This window comes from Phocoena phocoena, chromosome 17, assembly GCF_963924675.1.
Source record: "Phocoena phocoena chromosome 17, mPhoPho1.1, whole genome shotgun sequence".
NCBI classification, from domain to species: Eukaryota; Metazoa; Chordata; class Mammalia; order Artiodactyla; family Phocoenidae; genus Phocoena; species Phocoena phocoena.
Genome location: NC_089235.1, coordinates 36,170,240 through 36,193,449, shown reverse-complemented (window position 1 = coordinate 36,193,449; position 23,210 = coordinate 36,170,240). Strand labels below are relative to the sequence as shown.

General features: G+C 37.7%; 1 protein-coding gene across 1 annotated transcript in view; it reads right to left on the bottom strand.

The window, feature by feature from the left end:
* SLC26A7 (solute carrier family 26 member 7) overlaps positions 1-15,094 on the bottom strand; it is a 202,424-nt gene extending 187,330 nt beyond the window's left edge. Inside the window, exon 1 of the mRNA XM_065895196.1 lies at positions 14,902-15,094. Within this exon, the coding sequence (XP_065751268.1) occupies positions 14,902-15,094 (193 nt within the window). The remainder of the gene's footprint in view (positions 1-14,901) is intronic.
* Between the last annotated feature and the right edge of the window lie 8,116 nt (positions 15,095-23,210).

Sequence of the window (23,210 nt, the reverse complement as noted above, 5' to 3'; positions counted from 1 at the left end):
GCACCAACATTTGAATTATAGGGGTCCCAGAAGAAGAAGAAAGAAAGGGACTGAGAAAATATTTCAAGAGATTAGAGTTGAAAACTTCCCTAATATGGGAAAGGAAATAGTCGATCAAGTGCAGGAAATGCAGAGTTCCACACAGGATAAAGCCAAGGAGAAACATGCCAAGACACACATTAATCAAGCTAACAAAAATTAAATACAAAGAAAAATAAAAGCAGCAAGGGAAAAGCAACAAATAACCTACAAGGGAATCCCCATAAAATTATCAGGTGATCTTTCAGCAGAAACTTTGCAGGCCAGAAGGGAATGGCAGGACAAAGGGATAAACCTACACCCAAGATTACTCTCCCCAGCAAGGATCTCATTCAGAATTGACAGAGAAATCAAAAGCTTTACAGACAAGCAAAAGTTAAGGGAATTCAGCACCACCAAACCCGCATTACAACAAATGCTAAAGGAACTTCTCTAGGTGGGAAACACAAGAAAAGGAAAAGACCTACAAGAATAAACCTAAAACAATTATGAAAATGGTAATAGGAATGTACATATCAATAATTACCTTAAATGTGAATGGATTAAATGCTCCAACCAAAAAACACAGACTGGCTGAGTGGATACAAACACAAGACCCATATATATGCTGTCTACAAGAGACCTATTTCAGACCTAGGAACACAAACAGACTGAAAGTGAGGGGATCGAAAAAGATATTCCATGAAAATGGGAATCAGAAGAAAGTTGGAGTAGCAATACTCAGACAAGATAGACTTTAAAATAAAGACTATTACAAGAGACAAGGAAGGACACTACATAATGATCAAAGGATCAATCCAAGAAGATATAGCAATTGTAAATACCTATGCTCCCAACATAGGAGCACCTCAATACATAAGGCAAATGCTAACAGCCATAAAAGAAGAAATTGACAGTAACAATAATAGTGAAGGACTTTAACACCCTACTTACACCAATGGACAGATCATCCAAACAGAAAACAAATAAGGAAACACAAGGTTTCCTTGTGCACTTTTTTCTCAAGTGCACATGAAACATTCTCCAGGATAGATCACATCTTGGGTCACAAATCAAGCCTTGGTAAATTTTAGAAAATTGAAATCATATCAAGCATCTTTCCTGACCAAAACACTATGAGATTAGAAATCAATTACAGGAGATCCCACAGGCACACACATAGCAAATCCAAAATGAAAATTATTTATTAATTATTTTGATCCCTCCCACAACAAATTCTGCTATAACAACAAAACAATATGCATTAAAAACAAAGCAAACAGACAAAAATGCTGGTAGTTCCTTGTTTACTTATGCCCTATCTCAGAAAATGGCATTGACACGCAAATAGTCACCCAATTCAGAAACCTAGAAGTTATCAAAAATGTTGTCTCCTTCTCTTTTTCACCCTCACATTGCAGAGCACATTGATCGCCTTATCTATTCCATTTAATACTGGTGGATTCTGTCTCTCCTACTGCTCCTAATGCTGCCTTTCTCTGTTCAGACCACCGTTTTTTCTTTCCTGAACAGGATTTATCCTAATTAGTCTTTCCTAACTAGTTTCTTGCCTCTGTCAAGTATGTAATTAAGCTGCTGCCAGAGTGATTATTCTATAACACAAACTTTTGTCACTCCCTGGCATCCTTCAAGATCCATCAATGTGCTCCATTACCCTGGAAAATAAGCCCAAACACTTTTTCCATGTTACTCAAGAAGACTTTTATGATCTGGACTCTGCTAACCTCTCCAGCTACAACTCCCACCAAGTTAGATTATTGACAAGTATTTAAACAAGCTATGTTCTTTTATTCTTCTTAACACTGCATATTTTTCTTCTTTCTATAGTGCCCTATATCCATGGGCTACCTGGGAAACTTGTATTAGCCTTCAAGATGCAGTTAAAGTATAATTTCCTCTTGAAACTTTCCCTGACTACCAATCTCATCCCCACTCTAGGAAGAGTTTATAATGTTATCAGTGCTATTGCTGTACCTTATACATTCTTCATTTGTACAACCTACCAAAATTATTATAATTACCTGCTTTTGTATCCAGGTCTCCAATTATATTGTGAGATCTATTGTTAAGGAAGCTAATAAGAATTAATTCCATTTGTAAGTAAACTAGTGTGCATCAAGCTAAGTACTGGTATCTCTTTCATGGGGTTTCAATAAAAAAAGAAAGAGGCCTAGGAATAAAATGATACATTTACCCAAAGCTATGAAGACTATGAGAAGGAAAACAAAGGGTCAAAGCAAAGAAATGTCCTGATTATCAGGTGGATGAAGGCATAAGCGAGGTTAAGTGGTCAAGAAGATTATAAAGAGGTCAGGAAATGAGGTTAATAAGCAGTTCATTGCAGAACCCAGTACCAACTCAAGGGTGCTGAATGCTAGATTTTTTAGGAGGTGCTGACCACATAGAGCATGACTGGGAGTTTCAAGGCTTCTCACAGGTCCTGACCGTCTTTCCCCTTGAATACTCTGAGTAAAGTTGAACAAGGACTTTACCATGGCATATTTTATTGGTTTTTGTTGCTTTTGTTTTTGATTTTTGTTTTTGTTTTTTGAGGACCAAGTTTATATAGCACTCCTCTAAACCACACACTAGGCCCAGGACCAGCAGAGGATAAGAACTTTCCTCCCCACTTTACATTAACTGCTGGCTAATGTCTTCTTCCTTATTTCTCTTTGCCAGCTTGGTGCATCTTCTCACTACCTCCTATGGGCTCAGGCCCACCTACCAAAATTTGAGGCCTGCTCATGTCCTGGATAGAAAATTAGAAAAGACTATGAGATCTATTCATGCTGCTGGGTCCCTAGACTGTAATTGAAAACTTTTTACCCAGGATCTTGGACCCAGATACTAATCCTGAGTTGCTCTTACACTTTGCCTGAGCTTCTGACACTTTATTTTCCAGTTTTAACCTTTTGTGTTCTGGTCCCACTAGTTGACACCCAGGTGCTAAACTTTACACTCACAAGCTGAGTTTGTATGCCTTAGCTAATCTCCCTGGACCTGACCTCAATTCTACCTTCTCAAATATCTTGATTCCATCCACCTCTCTCTAGTTACAGTGCCACAACCTCAGCTCAAGTGGTAGAGCAGAAGTCCTCAGACTCCTCTCCACCACCTTCCACTTCCCCCACCCAAGAGGAGGACTGCTAATAGGAGGGGTCAAAATAGAACACCGAGGAAGACAGATTTCTTGATGGGAAAGGCTATGTCCACATGCGTATGTTTTTGCTCTTGTACTATTTCTTCATCCATGCTACTGATATGATAAAAAGACCAGGGCCTGCCTCAAGGTCAGCTCTGATACATCTCTTTTCTTTCTACAAGCACATCCAAATCTTAGCTTTACAAGAAAAAAGGAAATAGCTCTTCAACCTCAGGCCTAAATTGTTTTGCTCCACTCCAGGTTTGCTAGATCTATGGTTTAAAACACTAATTCAGCTAATAAAGTAGGATACATTCCCTAAATGTTACCTGTGTATATAGTTCCCTTGAGATCCTCTCCAGAGAAAGTGCTTGGCAGGACTTGATTTCTTAAAATTCCATTTCATACAATACCATGTGCCCTTAGGTAATCAAATCTTGCCAATTTTTTAAGACTGTCATTTTCTTCTCTATGTTGATCCAGTTTTTACAACCAAACATTCATTTCATGTCATGTTATATAGATAGGATTGTACCACTCTTCACTTTTCTTAATAAAAACACAGAAATCTTTGGCAGCTCCCTAGGTTATACAATCTACTCAGAAAGTGGCTGAAACCAATACTCTACAAACTTTCATTAAGAAAATGTTCCCACCCTTATGTACCCACACTGGAATATCTTCAAGGTTGAAATAACAAGATCATATTCTCATATACTTTTGTACAAATTTCTGAGGAAGGAAAAAATAATAAGGCCCTTGTGGGCTGGATTGTTGTCTTTTTCTTCTCTCTTTCCAAGAACATAGCAAAGGACTACTTTTTCAAGTATTTTTTTAAAAATAGAAATGAATAAAGAACCCTAGGAAGACAGATTAGTATTCTTGAAAACAAAATAATTAGGTGGTAGTAGGCACTTCCAAGAATTATATATAAGAAATCGAACACAAACTGTGTGGGTAATGATAAAAGTTATTTCCCTCTGGCAAATGGTTTATGGTGGTCTTAGCACTGTTATTAACAAACCACAATATAATCAGCTGTCTGGTTCACAGCATCAGTGGGCTCAGGGTTAAGTGATATTACAAGTGGATCTCTCAGGGTAAATTTACATATATCCAAGAAACATAACTGTGTGAAACAAAATTCCTATAGAAAGACATTCTCTTGGTTCACAGACAAGTATTATTAATCAAAGATCATTGGTTCTAATCACTAGAGGGGTTAAGGCAAAATACATCATGTTTTCATACTGTAGCTTATTGTACAGGTGAGATCTCACAAGAGTGAAAATAATTACCATGATCAAAAAGCTTCATGATCAACAGACCTACAAGCTTAAATATTAGAAACAGTAAGAGATTAAAAGTTTCCATGGGGAGAGTAGCCGCAGGAAAGCTCTATCCCATCATCTCAATTATGATTTTTTACTATCAAGAAACATTTGAGCACCTACTATGTGCCAAAGGCATTGATAAGAGCTAGAAGGGTTTCCTAGGACTCAGGATATTCATTGCTAAAACCAGGATGATTGGTCATCCTAAACGGTAAACAGTCCCTGCCACGAAGGAACTTATAGCTTAGAAGAAAAATCAAATATAAATCAAAAACAAATGTGACAGAGTTAATTAAGCGGATAAGAGAGGGTACTCTGGGAAAACAAAATAGAGGTATCTATCAAGCATCTTCTGAAAGCCCATAGTTCTCAACCCTAGCTGCTCATTTTACTTTATTTGTTATCATTAGTTGAGGAAGCTGAGGTGCAGAACATTAAATGATTTGCCCTAAATTCCTCAGAGATTTTGATTTAATTGGCATAGGGCTTGCTTGGGCATGGGTATTTTTTTAAAGTGCTGAAAGAGATTATAATATACAGCCAAGGTTCAGAACTACAGAGCTAAACCCAGCCTGAAATGTGCTAAGATATAATCAGGTGAAGGGGGCCAGGGGAGAAAGATTATCCATTTAAGAGGAAGCAGTATGTGCAAATGTCCTGAGGCAAAACAAGCATGATCCTTTAGAACACTAAGAGCAGTTCAGTGTAACCAGAACATAGGGTGAATGTAAGGAGAGATGTATGTGAGATCCAGATATTGAAGGGCCTTGAAAAAACATTTTCAGAAGTTCATGCCTGTGTAAAGAGAGAAAAGTTGGATATTTATAGTTTGCTTTTTATATAAAACAACTTGTTTTTCTGAATGCTTTGATACGTTTGGACAATCAGAGTGTCTTTGAGCTGAGTTTGAAAACATCCTACTCTAGATCTGAAGAGGATGAATAACAGGAGTGAAGCGGTATTAACGTAAAAGGATAGAGAGTGTTGGGGAATATGACAAATTGCAAAGTCCATGCCTACATAAAGGGTGCAGGCACCGGTCAACTTTAGCCTCTTGTTTCCATTCAGGAATATTAGCCCTTTGCTGTTAGATGATTAGATTTAAATGCTGAAAAAAAAACTCTCAATTTTAAAATGAAGTCTTCTAATATTTATACATTGACTCCCAACATTATACAAGCCAATAAAAATGCACCTGCAGTTTCAGTTCCAGGGAAGTATCTGGAGTTCCAGGGAGCCAAGACAGAAGGAATGAGAAGGGATGAGAAGGGAAAGTGAGAGAGGCCAGTGACATGGTGTGAAACAAGGATGCTATGAAGAGTAAAATAGCAAATTAAAAAGCCATTTGCAATGGCACAGCTGAAGGAATTTAAAACAAAGATACCCACTGTATAACTTAATTATTTTGTGCAGTTTGAAAATAGATAATAGAGGGACAAAATTATAAATGAGAAGACATTCTAACTGGCAAGAAATGAATAATGGTGACTTTTTATTAAGATAGGAGCACAGACTCAAGATTTAGAAAGACACACATTTAAACACTTCCTATGATTTATAGAAACTGTATTACCTTGCAATACAAGCAAACTAATCAGCCTTCCTTCATCTGTAAAATATAAATAATATCAAACTCTTGGGTTATTATGAAGATTCAATGATATAGCACGCAGTGAATGTTTAGCACATTTTGTGGCACATTTTAAGCATTTAGCAAATGTAATATCTACTATTACGAGGGAGGTTGCCACAAGGACAATGGGCATTCAGATACATTAGAGAGACATTAAAAGGAAAGAATTTATAAAACTTGAATAACTGAATATGGCTGAAGGGAGAAGAGGCAGTAAAAATTCCCACTAGACTTCTGACATAGACAGAAGTTGAATAGATGGGGGTGACTTTCAGTATAATAAAGAATAGAGGATAAGGACTATTTTCCCCTTTTATTTCTCCCTAGCTTTTAGTAAACTCTCATACAGACATTTTATCCTGTGTCACCTCTGCCACATGGTAAAAGCTATTGTCCGTTGATGCTCAGGCCAGTATTAAAGCACATCTCTCCTTCCTCCCACACCCTAAGCTAGTGTAGCAGGGGGTATGAGAGGCTCTCAAGGGAAAGAACAGGAGCTCTGGTGTAGGTACTTCTTCCCACTGGCACAGCCCTCTTCCCCTCTCAACCAGAATCTCTGGGTTTTATTTTATCAAGGAAGGTGACATGTCATCATGTGATGGGGCAGCCTGAGGGGCTGTTGTGCAGTGTGCTGCTCAGTTCATTCCCAGTCCCACTCAGGTTATGTCTGTTATACACAAAGCAAACTGGAGAACAGAGAGCAGTGAGGGATGAAAGATGGAGCCCAGCAGATTTACATTTCAATCCCTCTTAGCAGTACTAGAATTAAGGGCAAGTCACCCAGTGTTCTCAACCTCAAACTCCTCTTCTCATGAAAAGGACTGTAAAGTATGAAATATCTACCTTGCTGGGTTTTATAAAATTAGAAACAATTTGTGTAACACATTTAAATTGCAATAACCCTCAAATGTGTAGTTAAGGTGATTAGAAGTAATCCAACTTAAACCTAATTAACAACAACCAAAAAAGTGTTTGCACATGCAAGTGAAAAGTCAGAAGTGTACTAGCTATCATCAGTACTCAGTTTCTCTCTGCTACGCCCTTTGCTGGGTTGGCTTCATTTTCAGACTTTGGAGGCCCAGGGAAGTTGTAGAAGCACATCATCCTGACTGTTAGTAGTCTCAGCACAAAGGAAGATGTCTTTTCCTTTCTTTCTGAAAGATTCCACACACGTCCTAGGATCCAGAGTGAGTGGACCTTTCAGGTCATTTGTATTGCCATCACCATTTTAAAATGGGAAATGACTGTTTTTTTGTGTTGTAAACCCCCTTGTGCCTAGGGGGGAAATTGTCACCATTGAACCAGTCCCTGGCCAGGTGTATGGAATTGTGCTAATTATCAAGACGAGCCACAAGTCTTCACCTGGATCAACAACTGTCTGGTTGCAGCTCTCAACACTGATGAACATTAGAATCTGGGACAACTTATAAAGGAAGAAACACAATGCCTCCATGTCTGGGAACTACTCCCAGGAAAGCTGATTTAATTGTTTGTCATGCGGCCCAGGTACCAATGTTCTTTTAGGCCCCAAGTTGGTTCCAGTGGGCCCCAAAGTTGAGAATCCTGGTTGAGGGAGACTTATTTTTCTGATCATCCTAGAGCCAAAATTAGAATCTCACCTGAACCATGTATACCAAAAATGGAAGAGGGGTTGTTCCTCAAAACAAATCCAAGGCATAATTACTAAAAGAAGCAAGGATGGATCCTAGCTGGCAAAAACAGAAGTCTATTACTATATAGGTCACACACCTTATCTTCACAGCCACTACACATCTGTTTGTTGCAAACCTTCCCAAGTTTTCACCACTCTAAAATGGAAGGTCATGGTTCTTCCATGTGAACAGGTCTGAATATTATAGGGAGTATTATTCTAAGTGCAGAAATATATAAATAGCCTTTGAATATATAAATCACCATAATTTACATTTATGAGAAAAAGGAAATCAGAAGTGCTGAATGAAGCCTAGAGCTATGGGTAAGAGCATGTGTCATGGGATGAGGGGAAATGGAGAGGTGAAAAGCCAGCAGAGTGTTCCTAGCTCCTGTGTCCATTTTTATGGAGGTCAGGGAAAGTTTCATTTAGATTTATTTAGCAATATTTGGCTGCATTGTTCCTGGAGAAAAGTTACTAGATATAATAAATCATTATAATCTCTCTACATTATAATCTACATGTTTACAGTGATTAAGGGTGTTAGGTTAGAGATATGTAGCTAATGCTAGGATTCTTAACCCTCAGGGCTGAGACCAGGCAGGGAGAAATTCTCAGATAAGCCTTTAATTTTCAAAGTGCAGTCTGCTTCAGGAATTTCCACTTATCGTTCCACGTGTCACTAAGCTGCCCTCAGGAGTGCAATGAAGATCCGCTTCCACACATTTTGGTGCCAGTAATGCCACAAGTTCTACATAATTATAAGGAATATACACCCTTTGTCTGTGGCTCAGAACACTGTGGTTTGAACATCAGGCAACCCTATGGCAGCATAAAATTTTCATGGTTTGGCAACAAAAATTCTAGGTGATCCCTTGGAATGCAAGTCAAAACATTCTCATATTCCTCCTCAGTGTATTAGATACTTATATGGCAAGTCATGCATTTTAGGTCTCCACCCTGTCTCAATGCTTGAGTTTTTCAGATTGGAAAAAAAAAGAAAATATTTCCTGCAAGTGGTCGTTCAGGGTAGAATGTGAACTACTCTAGAGTCATACTGCTTAACTTGCCAACCATGTTAGTGACATGTTTAAGTCAATGACATTCTCTAGAATGTTTGTTCACCCTCAAACTACATTCTGTAGTGAGGTCCTACAAGATGTCAATTAAAGAACACTGTGGTAGATGCCAGTTATAATGGTTTTCACCTGATGTTAGTACTGAGTGCTCCCAAATGTTTTTAATATTTTAAAAAACACAAAGCATTTCTAAGAAATATTTGAACATGGTGAAAAAAACGTCCTAAAATTCCTTTTTGTTTTTTCTTTGAAATGAGCACACATACACATATTTATTTACTTCGGGGAGTAAATATCTACTTTGAGGACTCCTTTAGCAGTCTGGTATAGCCTATGAACCCCTTCCTAGAATACTTTCTTAACATAAGTAACAGAAAATACATAGAATTATAAAGAAATGAAGTATTCATGCTCTCCCTGGCCAGGCCTAAGCCACGCCACACTAGGGACAGACGTTCCTGCCCCTCGCCTCCCCCACCCCAGCCCCGTCGAGGGGGTGTGTGGAAGGGAGGGGTGCGGCCTCCAGCTCTGACCCTCAGTCTCCTGCCCCCTGCCTCATGGCCTCGGGGGAGCCGTGGTCCTCTGACGCAGCAGACACTCTTGCTTTGCCTCCTTGGCGTGTGCCTCGCCATTGGTTCTCCCTGAGGTGTGGGGGGGGGGGGGTCCCGCCCGGGGGGGGGTCCCGCCCCGCGCTGCGCGCCCCTGTCGGTGCCTGAGCGTGCCTCTCCGGACCCTCTGTGGTGCCCCTGGAGCGCTCCAGGTCATCCCTCAGGTGCCTGAGGCTGAGCGGTGGTGTCATTTCCCTTTCCCAGCGCGCTCCTCTGGTCCCCGCCACGGTGGTGTGTCCCATGAGCAGCTCTCTTGGGGGGTTCGAGACGGTAAGAGAGGTGTGCCTGTCCCCCACCCCTTGGTGGAGCTAGGTGCCACCTCATCGTGGTCGTCCTCTTGCGGTGTGCCCTGGGGAGACTGACTTTGGCCGGGCGAACGCCACGTGTGCCCCTTTGTGGGGGTCGTAGGCGGGCGTGGGGTTGATCATGGTGGGACAGGGCCTGCGAGAGGGAAGGCTGTCACGCTTCTCGGGCGTGCTCCCCCATTCAAGAGCCCGCTGGACGAGACTGAGAGCAACACAGGTCGTGCCCCGGCCCTGACCGTGAACGCTGCTGTGGGCCGTGTGCCTACCCATACTGCAGCAGCCCCTGCTCCTCCACCCAGTCAAGGACTGGCGTCTCGTGGAGCGCCTCCGTGGGCCCGAAGGGAAGACGATGGGTGGGAGACGACGTGCCCTCGGTGAGAAAGCCTTCTCTAGCTATCTGAGAGGGAGCCTTGGGGTACCGGAACCCCCAGCTGCTGCCCCTCCCAAGCGCAGGGGCCACTGTGGCGAGTGCCAGAGCACGTGGGAAGAACCTCTGGCCTTCCCCGGATGGGTGCGCCTGCCTGCAGTGGGGCCCAGCGCCTGCTCTTTGAAAAAGAAAAAAAGGAAAAACAGAGAAAGAAAAAGATTAAAAACAAAAGAAAAACAAGAAAAGAAATGAAGTATATTAGAATATATTCATGCAAGTCCACAGACCTAAAAGTTGTGCGGATTTAAGTTAAGAGCCTAGTCTTACGTATTCTCTTTTAAAGGTTTTATTCAAGAATGAGTTCAAGGTATTTCAACAAAACATGTTAGAAAGTGTCTTGGCAGGGGATACAAATTCAGACACTCATAGGGATAGGCAGATAATAGGGATACTAGGAGGAAGCGTGACAGCAGATGTGTGTATGGTGGAAACTGTAGCAAAATACAAAGCACATGCCCTGTCCACAGGGGGAGTGAGCAGGTTTTTACCACATGGGAACATGGGCCTCTTATGGCCATGTACTTCCCTTTTTCAAGAGAAGCCAGGCACCTAGATTTTCATATGAACTATACAGATGGGTTAATGTTGGAGAAAATGTAAACACTGGGACGAAGGAAACACAGACAAATCTTTTACCAGATTTGTCTGGTGGGCTATAAGTTTATAAATTCAGGGAAGTAAGGGAAATTGGAAGAAATTAATTACTCACATTTTTATGTAATTTTTACTATCATATCTTTATTACATTTATTTTGAAGACATAAGAATTAATTTAATTTCTTTCCTAGAGTGGCAGCATGTTACCATAGAACAATCAGAGGCTTCAGGAGCTAAACTGTTTATTTAATGATATGGAGAAACATTTACTGAAAACCTATGTTACTGAAAACCTATGTTGATGCACCAGGTACAAGTCGGCAAAAATATAAAGATTAAGACATTCTTTCCAAAGCTTACCCACCAGTGCATAAAGAGTTGTACCAAAAGATTACAATGCAATCTGATAAGGCCTATCATAGAGATATGTAAAAAGTACAAAGGGAGTAGGAGGTAAGAAAACATACATCTTTCCCAGGAGATTGGGAGGGATTCTCAGAGGAAAGATCTCTTTGAGTAGAACTTTGCATTAAGAGGCCCAGATTATTAATGATCTAATAGATTATTCTGAAGAATCAGGCTTTTATCCTAGAGGAAACAGAGGGTCACTGAAGAATTATGAACAGGGAATTGATGTTTAGATTTTTATGATCATTCCAGCTACAGTATGGAATGGCCTACAGGAGGAGATAGAGTAGAGAATGAAGACCCACAAGATGATGATTTCAGTAGGTCAGTGAACTAGGGCAGTAGCCGGGAACATGAAGTAAGACTACTAGTTTGGAAAGATATTTAGGGAATAGAAACAACAGAATCTGGTGGTTGATTGTACACTAGATGGTAGAGTAGCAAAAGAGAGGGAAGAGTTGAGAATGACTTGAGACTCTGTGAGAGGTAGTCTGGTACAAAGGTGAGAACATAGTCCCTGGAGCCAGACCACTTGGGTTAAAATCCTATATCTTCTAACTCATTTACTGTGTGACTTTAAGCAAGTTATTTATTCTCTATAAGCCTCAGTTTTGTATATATGTCAAGTGTTCTTTTGCGTCTAAAAATTACTGTTATTATTTATTATAATAATTCTGGTTAGGATGGTGGCATCATTCAGTTTGCTTCTTTTAGAAGACTAGCGTTGCCTTTGAAGTGCTTTTAGGAGATTCTAGGTTTGTATAGTTGAAGATGTGGATCTCGGGCTGAGAAGAAAGTTTCAATAGTACAGTTAAGGTGTTTAGAGCCTCTGATGCAGATGAAATAGCCTAAGGCATTCATTTTCAGAGAAGAAGGCCCAGTGTTTGAGTCTCCAGGACACTAATGTTTAATGGGTAGATAGAGTAGGAAGCAAAATCTGCAAAGGCTCATAGTAAGAGAAGGCCAGAGAGGTAGCAGAATGTAAACAGAAGAGCAGTGTCTAAAACCCAAGAGAAGAAATGGTTTTAGAAAGGCTATAGTCAACACAGAAAATACTACAGAGGAATCAATTATGATGATGACTGACAAGTGTCTATATTTAACAACTAGGAAATCTTTAATAAAGTAATTTAAAATGGCTCCTTGGTATTTGACATATAGAAAAGACTCAAATGTTAGTTTCCTTTAACCTTAATTTTAAATGCATTTCTAGAGAAAGAAGAATTAAAAACAACTACTGGATTGAATTATATAATTTTTTGTATTTGTAGGTTAAAAAACATTGAATTCAACAATTTCATGTAATTCAACTATGTTGAATAACTGAAAAGCTGCTTCAAAGACTGGTAGAGTAAAATCAGATCTTTGTTTCTACTGTTTGCATTATGATGCAAGAGCAAAAATTACCCCTTCTTTCTTCTAATTTTTCCTAAAGAAATGGAGTTGATAATGATTGCCAATACTGTATTCACATGAATAGCAGGTAATGATATCTAAGTGCCTTCCTTACTCCATGTTCTACTGTAGTTATTTCCCTTGTCACTCTGCCTTTGAGTCTAAAAACTGCAGGGGTGAAACCTAAATGCAAAGGTAATTTAAAGGAAAGGATGTTTGCACCTTTCCAAAGAAATGCCTTCTATTACTAATAACATTGGTTTTATGAAAAAGTCTAGTTATGTTGGCAGTGTAGAGTATAAAGCATAAAATGTTGAGTGTTAGCTTTGGAATCAAGTCCTGACTCTATCACTTATCAGGCATGAAGTCCAGGAAAAATTATTTACTTGTCTAAGCTTCCACTTTCTCATATGGAAAATGGAGGACTGCTATCATTTGGGATTTTGTCATGATAGGGTAAGATAATGTATATAAGGGATTTACAACAATGCCCCTTACAACAAATGGTAGCTTATGATATTTACCCATAGTGAGTAAGCATGAGAAAGTTTGAGAGAATTGTTTTTAAAGTACTTTTAGAAGAATTAGTCTGTCCATACACCAACAAAAACCTTTAAGTTCTTTCTAGCAGTGTAGCTTCCTTGCCCAATCACTGGGAGCCTTCCAAGAGAACCAAGAGCCAGATACATAACTTCCAAGACACAAGGGCTGAGTAAGCTTTGTGCTTCTCATCAGTCGGGGGCTGGTAACATATTTCTTCATAACCAGTGAAATGCATGACTCATAAAACAAAACCCCTCAATATTTATATCCAAAGAAAAGCCATACAATTAACTACCAAAGACACATAAATGATAATGCTAATGATGTATCACAGGTATCTTTATCATATCCCCAAATTTTCTTATTAACCTGATATTTAACAAAGATGAAAAATATTTAGTTTTAGAAATATATTTTTCTTTCACTTTACAATAAATTAAAGCAAAATAAATTTATAAAATATACTGAAACTATCTGGTGACAAAGTCCTTGTAAGCTCATCACCTTAGTTTCAAAGTCCATGGTAGTGTTTCATTTCGATTTTAAAGTTCAATAAATACAATCCTAAAAAATGCCTTAACCTGCTATTTACTTTGCATTTTTATGAAAGACTACTATGCTTTGCTTTTGGCAAAATGGTCATTAAAAATATAATAGAAGACTATTCAGGGAAATGGAATCCCAGAAAGTATGATAGTATTATGGATCTTAAAGTAAAGCCACCAGTGCAGATGTTCCTAATCATACTAAAAACAGAAACACATAAACCAGTTTGTTCCAGCTACAGAATAATTCAGTTATAAAAGTGCTTATAATTTAATGGTATGAATAATATTTCAAGCCAGGGAGGTAGTAAAACTGCAAAAAAATATAAATCTACAGAGTCTGTGCCAAGGAATATTTTACAAATTCTCAAGGCTGAAAAAAATCAGTTCCTTTTCTTGCTATAGGTAGAAAATTATTACCTGAATTAATTTTTAAAAATACAATGAATATACCTTTCAGGAAAATACACACACAAAAAACACATACATGATCATACACTGTATGCACACTAGTTACCTAAGAGCTTTCACCAAGAGAAACATCTATCTAAATCCAGAATATCATTTATAATCTGCTTTGGGAAAGTTAAAATCAGACTTCTCAACAGTTTAAATTTCGTATTGAGAAACAAACAGTATGTAATGTGATACAGAATTAAATCGGCATGTGAAAACGTAAGCTCTAAGGACACACAGGATTCTCTTTGCAAATAATGATCTTGGCAAAGAGCCTCCTTTATGTACAGAAAGGTCTACTCCTTGCTTATAGCAACTCTCAAGACTACAAAGGTAATTGTATGCTGCTAATTAGGTTTACAAATGACTTGTTCAAGCCAGGAGATATTTTATAGCTTGATTCAGCTTAAGTAGGAAGCTGTATCAGCAAGGTCAAACTATAAAAACTCATTCTCCCACAATTACTGAAATTATTGATCTTTACTCATATAGTATGAATTTTAACATTGCAAATATATAATGCCATTAAAAATTTGGTTTGATGCTTATTAGGTATCAAAAAATAGCAAAAATAAAAGACAACTAGGAGAACATTTGTATACAGTTATTCAATGTGTTTATTCCCCCAAAGTTAATTAAAATACATATCATTAGTAGATCTTAGGTCACAATACTCTTCCAAGAAAGCAAAGTGATATCTATTCTGCATAAAACAGGAAAATCAAATGCAGTACATTACCTTGTGTCACCTGTTGAACTGCCAGCATTATCCCAGACACAGTGTCTGGAAGCAAGTTTTCTTTCAGATTATAATGTGTTGCCCATTCCAAAATAGGTAGCCGCCTTCTACAGCACTGTTTAAAGTCTTCACAGTGGGGCATATTCATCTTGCTCCAGAGCACACTTTTCTTTTTTCTCTTTGCCCCTGTCATTTTCAGATTACCTCTTGTAGAAGTAAACTTCTTAAAACAAGAAAAAAGTCGTTGCAGAACACCTCCTTTCAATGCCAGGCTCCAACTCGTCTGTGGTTTACAATGTCAAAGCAATCCAGAAAATAAATCAATAAAAGAAAGAGGGAGAGAGACAACACTTAAATATATGCAGCCAGGCTGTATGTGTTATTATGGTACAGCTAATTATGCTAGATGAAAGATACAGACTAAAACCTTGAATTCTTATTTGAATGAGATGGAGAAATGGTCCCTATTAGTATAATATTTTTCTCATCTTGGAAAAGTAATGGATTCAGTATTAAGTTGGTGTAGAGTTCTCTTGCCAGTAATTCCCCTTATATTCACTGTAGTCTTATGCTTTGGCTTAAATCCCAGCAGCTAATGAGGTAGTTCTGGGCATGTGTTGGAAGTGGGCTGGGTTATGCTAATGAACCCAGGACGCATTTAGCTATTCCCCTCTCTCCCTACAAGCTATGCAAAACCATAAAATTGCCAGAGAGGTTTGCCATGCAAAATGTATTCCGAGAATCTAGATTTACTTCTTTGGGGAGTGTATATTTTCAACGTATCAAACAACTACCAGTTCTAAAACATTCAGAAACGTAAGAGGCATTGCTAAATGTCTTTATTTTTTTTTTGCCTGGGAGACGAGATTTTCATTCATACAGAAACATTTAGACAGCCACTGCCCAGTCTGGGAACAGAATAGCCAGTTCTCATAAACAAACTGAAATTTCATTTCATGGGCTAAGAAAATATGCATACAATGAACAATTATTTGTGGCAACAGTTATTTCCTGTCTCTGAATTGTTCATTCAGTTTTCTCTATTTTTCCAATTATATAATTCTCACACTCGTGCTCTTGTAACTGAAATTTCTGAGGAATGACATATGGTTCATACTACTGTTTGAAATGTCCCCAATATTTTTTATGATTCTGGCCTCTTTTCACATGACTTTTGGGGGGTTTCTCTATTTTAAAAAGGATGTTACATTTCATAATGGAACAGTCAGGCTGTCAAAGACCTTTATTTTATGATTGTAAGGCCCAGCCCCCAGAATAAAAAGCCTGCATTTATGAGCTGTGCCATTCGAATTAAACCAAAAAGCCAATATATTAACTAAAATTGTGAAGTTAAGGAAAAGAATACCATGTATAGAGTTTGCTGGAGCCCTTTTAATGCCTATTTGTCCAGAGAGTAGAGATCTGTTTTCTGGAAGTCTTTAGAATAACGAAGTACTTGGACACCTTGGCTACCTCCAAGATTCCCTGCTGTACTTTTTTCCCATTGTTTTTAAATTAAGGTGAAGATCTACTCTTTCAGTCTTCCCAAAATGACATCACTGGCTTTCTATCTGTGCAAAAATACCTCTCTTTTTATAAATCCATTGAATCCTAAGCATGTAGTGATATATGTACACTTTATTCATGTGTACAGAATAGAATTTGCTTTGTGTTTTTCCAATTGTTTACATATGTTACATTTATGAACCTTTCATTAATTTAGATTTGGAGTCCCATCAGAGACTCAGTTGTAGTATTTTAGCCCTATTCTTCTGGTGTCAGAGGTAGACTCATCAGATAAGGAAATCCACCTTTAATAGAGATGCTATGTTGCTTTTTCTTCACAAATAGCAATCTAACTTTGTTTTATATACTCTACTCATTACATAAACAAAGAAATACAGAAGCTGTATATAAACTGAGTATTATTACTTTTATAGTCAAAATAAAGAGTAAAGATTTTTTTTCTAAACATATCTAGGTGAAAAATTCAAATCCATGTTAACAAAATGAGAAGAATAATTGAAAGCTTAAATACTGAAATCACCAATCAACAACTATGATTTGTGTAATTTCAATCATGTAAAAAAAAAATCTGTGTTCAATGTTAGTAACAAAGAATTCACATGAATAGAATTTTTAGAATTGAAGATGAATCTATATAGAAATATCTAATCATATTAGTGCCAGAAATTGTTCTACAACATCCTAAGACCAGGAGGGAAAAGAAATTAGTTTGATAAAATAGTTCTGTAGTCTCTCAATAAAAGAGATAAAACTCCTAAAAGTCACAGTAAATCTTTCCTAAAAATATTTTGTTAAATATAAATCTGGAATTACAGCTCCAGGTTTTCTTCCAACTCCATGTGCTTAGACATTATTTAAAACATGCCAAAATCTCACTCCAAAGCATGGTATCAAGAGTAGGATTGATTATAACCAGCAATACCAAAAATCCTTTGTGAAAAAATTTATTCACACCCACGATACTCTTAGAGCACTTTACCCAGCCCATAAAATTCAAGAGTAAACATATTTATTCAAAAGTTTCAATGGCTAAAATTAGCTTAAAGTTCAGTACTACATGTCATCTATATAAGATATCTCTTCCCAAATGTCCAGGTAACACCTATGCAAATAAAAAGTTGAACTTATCTTCCACCTCCCATGTAGAACAACAGAAAAATTCTTTTTCCTAAAATATTTTGATCACATCCCTGACATGTTAGAACTTCCAGTGATTTCCAATACTACACTTAAACTCAGTAGCACAAGCATGTGACCCTTTCTCCACATCTCTATCCCTCCTCTAACTACATATCAACTCTATTTAAATCAGCAACTATTTATTGATGAATCACATTTTGCTAGACTGTGGGAAATGCGATAGAAGGATGGGGGAGGGGAAGATATTGTCTATTTTCTAGGGGTTATTTAATGAAGGAAATAGAAAAAGGCAGAATAGGATAAACTAACAATCAAGTCACACAATGAGTGTTATGGGTGCTCAAAGGATGGAGAGTTGCATTCCCAGTGAGAAAAAAGGCTTCCCACCTTGCCTAGACCCTGTGTTCTAGCAGGTTAGTATACTTGCTATCTGCTGCACACTGACTCTTCAGTTTACCTCTATACTAATTTCCCTAGTTCCATGGTTTTTTCCTTGTCTAAACATTTACTCAATACTTACCTCTTCCATGAAAATTTCCCTTGCTTCCCCACAGTTCTGTTCTTGCTGAACACCCAAGATCCAGGTAACCAGGCTATTCACGGGTATACAGCTATAGTCATTTTCACTGTCTATTGATATTCTTCCTCGAAATTTATTGCATGTGATTTTAACCAGTCTGGCTCATGAAACTGTAAATTCCGTGTGAGTAGGGATTATTCACATAACCTGTTTTGCCTCTTTCCTCAGGATCTAATGGAAGGTTCTGCAGACATAGGATCTACTCAGTAAGTATTAACATATGAATGTCCCTACTCTTGAAATTACCAAAGAATCATTTAATCTATCTCAGCCTAGTTTCCAGACTGTGCTGTTAAAGAATCAGGAAAATAGGTAGAGATAGAAAGAGAGTTGGAGATAGTAGTGGGAAAAATAAGGAGAGTTTCTGTTTTTACTTGCTCAAACTCTCCATATTCTTTCATAATATAAGGAAAATCCTATCTTTTTCAACATGATTCCTTTCTCTTATAGAATATGAAGAATGTGGAGAGGAAAAACTAGAATAAATGCAGAAGAAGAAAGAGATGAGACAAAAGAGAGAAAACCTCATGGACAGGAGTTTCAGAGAGAGTTTTAGAGGGTTAGTGTGTGACAGGAAAATTGCTCTGGAGCAATTATGAAAAAAGAGAGAACTGAGCCAGGCACAAATGAAGAAAAATGTTAAAGAAAAACATTTTAAGAAAAGTTGTGCACTAGAAACTGGATCACATTTAATAGTTTTTGAGAAACACTAGTAAAGACTGAAATTCTTCTCACATTACTTTTTATTGTGACATTATGCTTCTTTGAATGTGGTCTATGTGGAGACCAGAACACCTAAAGCAGTGATTTATATTCACATTACACTTGGAAAGGTAGACTTATAAATATTAGAGGGCATTAACTCCAAACTCAAGCCTACTTCAAGAAGTTGATCTACAGCATTCCTAATAAGAGGACATTGCAAAAGTTTCCTATCTGAGTAGGTAAGTAGTAGCTGAAACTGAATCCATGTTCTACTAAGTCATGTAGCTGACATGGTGATACATCAACACAGAGGGAGCAACTTTAATTAACTCATCCAGTAGATATGGTACCTTTTTCACAATTTGCTTAAAATGTCATATAGGCTGGCCTAGCCCTGAATCCAACCTATGTTTTAATTCTTCTAATGGCTGTAATTGACAAGCTTAGAAAAATAGCTTTTTCCAATTTTCAGACATTCTAATTGTTAGAACATTTTTTTCTATTCATAATTGAGCCAAGATCTGCTATTTAAAATACCCACTGTTTACCAAAGGACAGACAGAAGGAGCAAGAAGAACTACAGTCCCAAAGCCTGTGGAACGAAAACCACCATCACAGAAAGATAGGAAAAATAAAAAGGCAGAGGACTATGTCACAGATGAAGGAACAAGATAAAACCCCAGAAAAACAACTAAATGAAGTGGAGATAGGCAAACTTCCAGAAAAAGAATTTAGAATCATGATAGTGAAGATGATCCAGGACCTCAGAAAAAGAATGGATGCAAGGATTGAGAAGATGCAAGAAATGTTTAACAAAGACTTAGAAGAATTAAAGAACAAACAGAGATGAACAATACAAAAACTGAAATGAAAACTACACTAGAAGGAAGCAATAGCAGAATAACTGAGGCAAAAGAACAGATAAGTGACCTGGAAGACAGAATGGTGGAAATAACTGCTACAGAACAGAATAAAGAAAAAATAATGAAAAGAAATGAAGACAGCCTAAGAGACATCTGGGACAACATTAAATGCACCAACATTCACGTTATAGGGGTCCCAGAGGGAGGAGAGAGAGAACCCGAGAAAATATTTGAAGAGAATTATAGTTGAAAACTTCCCTAACATGGGAAAGGAAATAGCCACCCAAGTCCAGGAAGTGCAGAGTGTCCCAGGCAGCATAAACCCAAGGAGAAATGCACCAAGATACATAGTAATCAAATTGACAAAAACTAAAGTCAAGGGGAAAATGAAAAAATACATACAAGGGAACTCCCAAAAGGTAATCAGCTGATTTCTCAGCAGAAGCTCTGCAAGCCAGAAGGGAGTGGCATGATGTATTTAAAGTGAAGAAAGGGAAGAATCTACAACCAAGATTACTCTACCCAGCAAGGATCTCATTCAGATTCTACAGAGATATCAAAAGCTTTACAGACAAGCAAAAGCTAAAAGAATTCAGCACCACCAAACCAGCTCTACAACAAATGCCAAAAGAACTTCCCTAAGTGAGAAACACAAGAGGAGAGAAGGACCTACAAAAACAAACCGAAAACAATTAAGAAAATGGTAATAGGAACATACATATCAATAATTACCTAAAGTGTGAATGCATTAAATGCTCCAAACAAAAGACACAGACTGGCTGAATGGATACAAAAACAAGACCCATATGTATGCTGTCTACAAGAGACCCATTTCAGACCTACAGACACATACAGACTGAAAGTGAGGGGATGGAAAAATATATTCCATACAAACAGAAATCAAAAGAAAGCTGGAGTAGCAATACTCATATCAGGTAAAATAGACTTTAAAATAAAGAATGTTACAAGAGACAAGGAAGGACACTATATAATGATCAAGGAATTAATCCAAGAACATATAACAGTTATAAATATTTCTGCACCCAACATAAGAGCACCTCAATACATAAGCCAAGTGCTAACAGCCATAAAAGGGGAACTCGACAGTAACACAATAATACCAGGGGATTTTAACACCTCACTTATGCCAATGGACAGATCATCCAGACAGCAAATTAATAAGGAAACACAAGCTTTAAATGACACAATAGACCACATAGATGTAATCAATATTAATAAGACATTCCATCCAAAAACAGCAGATTACTCTTTCTTCTCAAGTGTACATTTAACATTCTCCAGGATAGATCACCTCCTGGGTCACAAATCAAGCCTCAGTAAATTTAAGAAAAGTGAAATCAAATCAAGCATCTTTTCCGACCACAACACTATAAGATTAGAAATAAATTACAGGGAAAAAAATGTCAAAAAATACAAACACATGGAGGCTAAACAATATGCTACTAAAGAGCCAAGAGATCACTGAAGAAATCAAAGAGTAAGTCAAAAAATACCTAGAGACAAATGTCAATGAAAACACAACCATCCAAAACCTATGGGATGCAGTAAAAGCAGTTTTAACAGGGAAGTTTACAGCAATACAATCCTACCTCAAGAAACAAGAAAAATCTCAAATAAACAATCTAAAATTACACCTAAAGGAACTAGAGAAAGAAGAACTAACAGAACCCAAAGTTAGTAGAAGGAAAGAAATCATAAAGGTCAGAGCAGAAATAAATTAAATAGAAAAAAAGAAAACAATAGCAAAGATCAATAAAACTAAAAGCTGGCTCTTTGAGAAGATAAACAAAATTGATACACTTTTAGCCAGACTCATCAAGAAAGAGGGAGTGGACTCAAATCAATAAAATTAGAAATGAAAAAGGAGAAGTTACAACGGACACCACAGAAACACAGAGCATCATAAGAGACAATTACGAGCAACTAATGCCAATAAAATGGACAACCTGGAAGAAATGGACAAATTCTTAGAAAGATATAACCTTCCAGGACTGAACCAGGAAGAAATAAAATATATGAACAGAACAATCACAAGTAATGAAATTGAAACGGTGATTAAAAATCTTCCAACAGCTCTTCCCTGGTGGCGCAGTGGTTGAGAGTCCGCCTGCCGATGCAGGGGACACGGGTTCGTTCCCCGGTCCGGGAAGATCCCACATGCCGTGGAGCAGCTGGGCCCGTGAGCCATGGCCTCTGAGCCTGCGCATCCGGAGCCTGTGCTTTGCAACGGGAGAGGGCACAACAGTGAGAGGCCCGTGTACGGCAAAAAAAAAAAAAAAAAAAAAAGAAAAGAAAAAAAATCTTCCAACAAACAAAAGTTCAGGACCAGATGGATTCACAGATGAATTCTATCAAACATTTAGAGAAGACCTAATACCTATCCTTCTCAAACTCTTCCAAAATATAATAGAGGGAAGAACACTCCCAAACTCATTCTATGAGGCCACCATTATCCTGATACCAAAACCAGACAAAGATAACAAAAAAAGAAATCTACAGGCCAATATCACTGATGAACATAGATACAAAAATCCACAACAAAATTCTAGCAAACAGAATCCAACTACACATTAAAAGGATCATACACCATGATCAAATGGGGTTTATCCCAGGAAAGCAAGGATTCTTCAATATATGCAGGTCAATCAATGTGATACATGATATTAACAAATTGAAGGATAAAAATCATATGATAATCTCATGCAGAAAAAGCTTTTGATGCAGAAAAGGCTTTGGACAAAATTCAACACTCATTTATGATAAACATTCTCTAGAAAGTAGGCATAGAGGGAACTTACCTCAACATAATAAAGGCCATTTATGGCAAACCCACAGCAAACGTCATTCTCAGTGGTGAAAAACTGAAACCATTTCCTCTAAGATCAGGAACAAGATGCAGATGACATGATACTATAGATAGAAAATCCTAAGGATGCCATCAGAAAACTACTAGAGCTAATCAATGAATTTGGTAAAGTTGCAGGATACAAAATTAATGCACAGAAATCTCTTGCATTCCTATACACTAACAACAAAAGAACAGAAAGAGAAATTAAGGAAACAATCCCATTTACCACTGCAACAAAAAGAATAAAATACCTAGGAATAAACCTACCTAAGGAGGTAAAAACCTGTACTCAGAAAATAATAAGACACTGATGAAAGAAATCAAAGATGACACAAATATATGGGGAGATATACCATGTTCTTGGATTGGAAGAATCAATATTGTGAAAATGACTATAGTACCTAAAGCAATCTACAGATTCAATACAATCCCTATCAAATTACCAATGGTATTTTTTACAAAACTAGAACAAAATTCTTAAAATCTGTATGGAGACACAAAAGATCCTGAATAGCCAAAGCAATCTTGAGAAAAAAAATCGGAGCTGGAGGAATCAGACTCCCTGACTTCACACTATACCACACAATATGGTACTGGCACAAAAACAGAAATATAGATCAATGAA